Source organism: Orycteropus afer, unplaced genomic scaffold, assembly GCF_000298275.1.
Source record: "Orycteropus afer afer isolate SDZICR_OR568_19922 unplaced genomic scaffold, OryAfe1.0 scaffold00027, whole genome shotgun sequence".
NCBI classification, from domain to species: domain Eukaryota; kingdom Metazoa; phylum Chordata; class Mammalia; order Tubulidentata; family Orycteropodidae; genus Orycteropus; species Orycteropus afer.
This window is the reverse complement of record NW_006921614.1, coordinates 2,580,583-2,584,261: the sequence shown is the minus strand read 5'-3', so window position 1 is coordinate 2,584,261 and position 3,679 is coordinate 2,580,583. Positions and strand designations below refer to the sequence as shown.

Genomic DNA, 3,679 nt, shown 5'->3' with positions numbered 1-3,679 from the left:
TATATATATACACACACACACACATACATACATATCTGTATATTTAGAGAGGGAGAATGAGGTCAGTAGTTCGAACCCACCCGGACACCTCGGAAGACAGGCCTGTCATCTGCTTCTGAAAGGTCACGTTCTTAAAATTCCTATGGAGCACACACGGAGTCATTATGAGTCAGAATCCACTCAACAGCAACTAATATATAGATATTCAGATTTATACAAAACCACAATAAATGAAAAAAATAATAAAAACAAGTATCTGCTTATATGTGATGTTCTTAAAATACGATAGACTAAAAACAGATTTTCAGAATGAAAAGAGTTATAAAAGAAACCAGGGATGTTCTAGGCATATTTTCAAACAACCCAACTTTGGGTTAACTTGAAAAATTTCCCTACAATTATCTTTATAAAGAAAAAAAAAGTACTTAACCAAGACTGCTGATTGCCTATATAAACAATTATAATATAGCCCTAACATCCATGCACCACTCTCACATTGCTAATTAAATTTTAGAGACAACCTGGAATATAAAGCCTACAAACAGCCATAACTAGCTCTGCCTACAAACCTGACACATAGGTCAAAAGGAACAAACAGCAACTTCAGGATGTCCTTCCTAGGGTAGTGCTGAAGGGCTCTGGAGTCCTGTAAACAAAGCAAACTCACCGCCATAGAGCCTGATCCCACTCAGTGACCCCTCCTTGGGTTCCCCAGGCAGTAGGACTACAGAAGTAGATGACCCAATCTTCCTTACCAGGAGCGGCTGGTGGGCTCGAATCACCTGGCTTCTGGTTAGCAGTCAAGTGCCTTAGCCACTATGCTACCAGAGCTCCCTAGAGTACTATAGAAGGCTAAAATATTTAAAGACTGCGGGGCTGTACGATAAGCACAGAGTGAAGGGTAAAATGGAGTTGAGCAAGCACAGCTGGCAGACTTTTAAGCAAGAAAAAGTGTTGTTGCGGGACTTGAGAATCAAAAATAATCCGGATTCGGTGAGACTTAAATTACAACCACTCCCCTTCTCCCAGAGGAACACAGACAGGGCACGTGGGCTTTACAATATATGGCGCTTTATGGCGTTTTAAGACTGGTGGCCTAGTGCCTAGGGCACTTGACTGCTAACTAGAAGGATGGCGGTTCAAACCCACGAGCCACTCATCAGAAGGAAGATTGGGCAATCTGCTTCCGTAGCCATACTGCCTCAGAAACCCAAGGAGGGGTCACTGTGAGTCGCAGCCCACTTGACAGCAGTGAGTTTGGTTTGGTTTTTGGTAAGACACTTTACAATTTGTTACCACATTTACCCCTCGCATGATCCTCATTTTTAGAAGAGCATACAGGCTCGGAAAGTGGGTGGGTGAGACGAAAGACCCTAAGCCACACAACCTGGAGGCGTGAACTCTTCCTGACCCCCAAGTCCAGTTCTGTCTGCATTACAAGAGGGTCACGAGGCCAAGACCAAAGTGGCCCTGGGCTCAGGGTCCCTGGGGTTGCGAGGGGAGACAAAGATGGGCATGACAGCTCACGTCTGCGGCAGGAGAAAGCGAGGAAGCAAGAGGAGTCTGGGTGGCTGATCGTTCCTGGGAAGCATCGGTCGCGGAAAAGACCTCAGGAAAAGGCAACGAGTCCTCCACCCCACATCCACGCGCACGCCAGAAGCTGAGGGTCGGCCAGGAGCGCGGCCCGGGTCAGAGGGTGCTGCCGGCGAGGAAGGGTTGCAACGGGATTCCTCACGGCGGAGAGCCCTGTCACTCCGTACCCTTGATAATGAGGTGCGCTGGCGAGCCTGCAGTTCCCAAGGAGTCCCTCTTCTTGACGCCGCCACCCGAGGGGGCCTCACAACCCACCGGTGTCTCCAACCCTCCGCCACTCATTCCGGCTGGCTCCGCCTACTGCGGACGCGCTGCGCCTGCGTAGAACCTGCACTGTACCCTTTCAAGGCGCGCGCTTTTAGTGTCATCGAAGGGCGTCAGGGTGCTACGTCTACCCGGCGGAAAATTCCGGAAAAGATCTCTTTAAAGTAGCCACTGCTCTAAACCCGACGATTGGTTCCTCCTTGATGCATCAGGTCATGTGTTTTCTGAATAGGAAAATGAAAGGAGGTTTGAGCCAGACTCCTGATGGGACTCACTGTGGGTTAGAGAGGTTGGGGGATGAGGTGGGAAACAGTCGCTGAATAATAGTAGTAGTAATGTAAGTATATTGTCTACTGTCACTAATATTTTATAAAACATAGTCACTTGCACTGTCGCATTTGGTCATCACAACCCACAGAGGGGTGGGGACAGTTTTAGCAACTTTTTTTTTTTTTTTAAACAAACGAAGAAACAGATTAATTTACCCAAATCATTTATCAGACTCATTCATTCTCATCTGGAAAAAAAAAAAAAAAAAAAACCTGTTCTTGACATTTGTATTTCCAAAATTTCAACCATTTTGTTATATAGGCTAAAATAAAATATATGTATTAGAGAAGGGACCAGTTTACTAAGCTGCTTTGAATTGTTACAATCATGAGGAAATAAACACAGGGTTGCAGTCTGCTGCCTTTGATGAACTCCATAAATTTCATCTTGTGAGCTCTCGTGGCGTAGTGCCTAAGGCATTGGACTGCCAACCAGAAGGCTGGGGGTTCAAACCAACCAGCCATTCCTTGGAGGGAAGATTGGGCAATCTACTTCAGTGGAGACACAGCCTCGGAAACCCAAGGAGGGGTGGCTCTGAGTCCCATCGACTCCCTGGCAATGAGGTTTTTTATTATTATTATTTATTCTCAACAAGTCCTCGAGCTTTTTCAAAATACAGACAACGTGCATCTTTGCAGTGGCTTCTTTACTTCTGGTCATCATCCAATAGTTATTTCTAAGAATCATCTAAATTTCTTCTCCCTTCTCTCTTCTTCTTCAGGGTACTTAGACTCAGGAGTCTCTCAGCCTAGTGCTGAAGAAAGTACATATACTACATTTACAATACAGAGCCTAAAAATGATAGCATGGAGGAAGGTGTACAAATGTGGTTCACTTGGAAGAGTGGATGGTCTGGAAAGGCTTCCAGCAGAGGTCATGTTTGTCCTCAGACTTGAAGTGAGGAGATGTTAACCAGGTGGCGCAGAGAGAGAAGGAACTGGTACTATTCTAGAAGGGGAAATGACTAACCCAAAGGTAAAGAGGCAGAAAATACATGAAGTAATAATATGTTTGTTGTTAATGTGCTGTGGAGTCAGACCCAACTCACAGTGACCCCTCCTTAGGTTTCCCAGACAGTATCACTAGGAAGTAGATTGCTCAACCTTCCTTCCCAGGTGTGGCTGGTGGGTTTGAACCACTAGCCTTCTGATTAGCAGTCAAGTGCCTTAGGCACTATGCTACCAGAGCCCCCAGATAATTTGTAAACTTGGTTAATTACAAGTAGTTCAGTTTGGCTTTTGATCTTTATAGTTATATTTTCATTTCCTTAGTTTAAGCATAATTTTTTTTTTCAATTGTGATTTGGGAAAAAATTTACAGAGCAAATTCACTTTCCATACAGCAGTTGACATACACTTTGTCTTGTGACATTGACCACAATTTAACACAATGCAACAAGCTCCCCTCCCACTTCCTCCCCATAGTTACCTCTTCCCTTTGTCCATCCCTCCATGCACTCCTGCCCCCTGAGCTGTCTCCCTGTGCATAAGCA

The 3,679-nt window shown here is 45.2% G+C and overlaps 1 protein-coding gene across 1 annotated transcript in view; it reads right to left on the bottom strand.

The window, feature by feature from the left end:
• BLOC1S5 (biogenesis of lysosomal organelles complex 1 subunit 5) overlaps positions 1–1,875 on the bottom strand; it is a 49,318-nt gene extending 47,443 nt beyond the window's left edge. The window contains exon 1 of the mRNA XM_007935333.1: positions 1,761–1,875. Coding sequence (XP_007933524.1) covers positions 1,761–1,875 — 115 coding nt within the window. The remainder of the gene's footprint in view (positions 1–1,760) is intronic.
• Between the last annotated feature and the right edge of the window lie 1,804 nt (positions 1,876–3,679).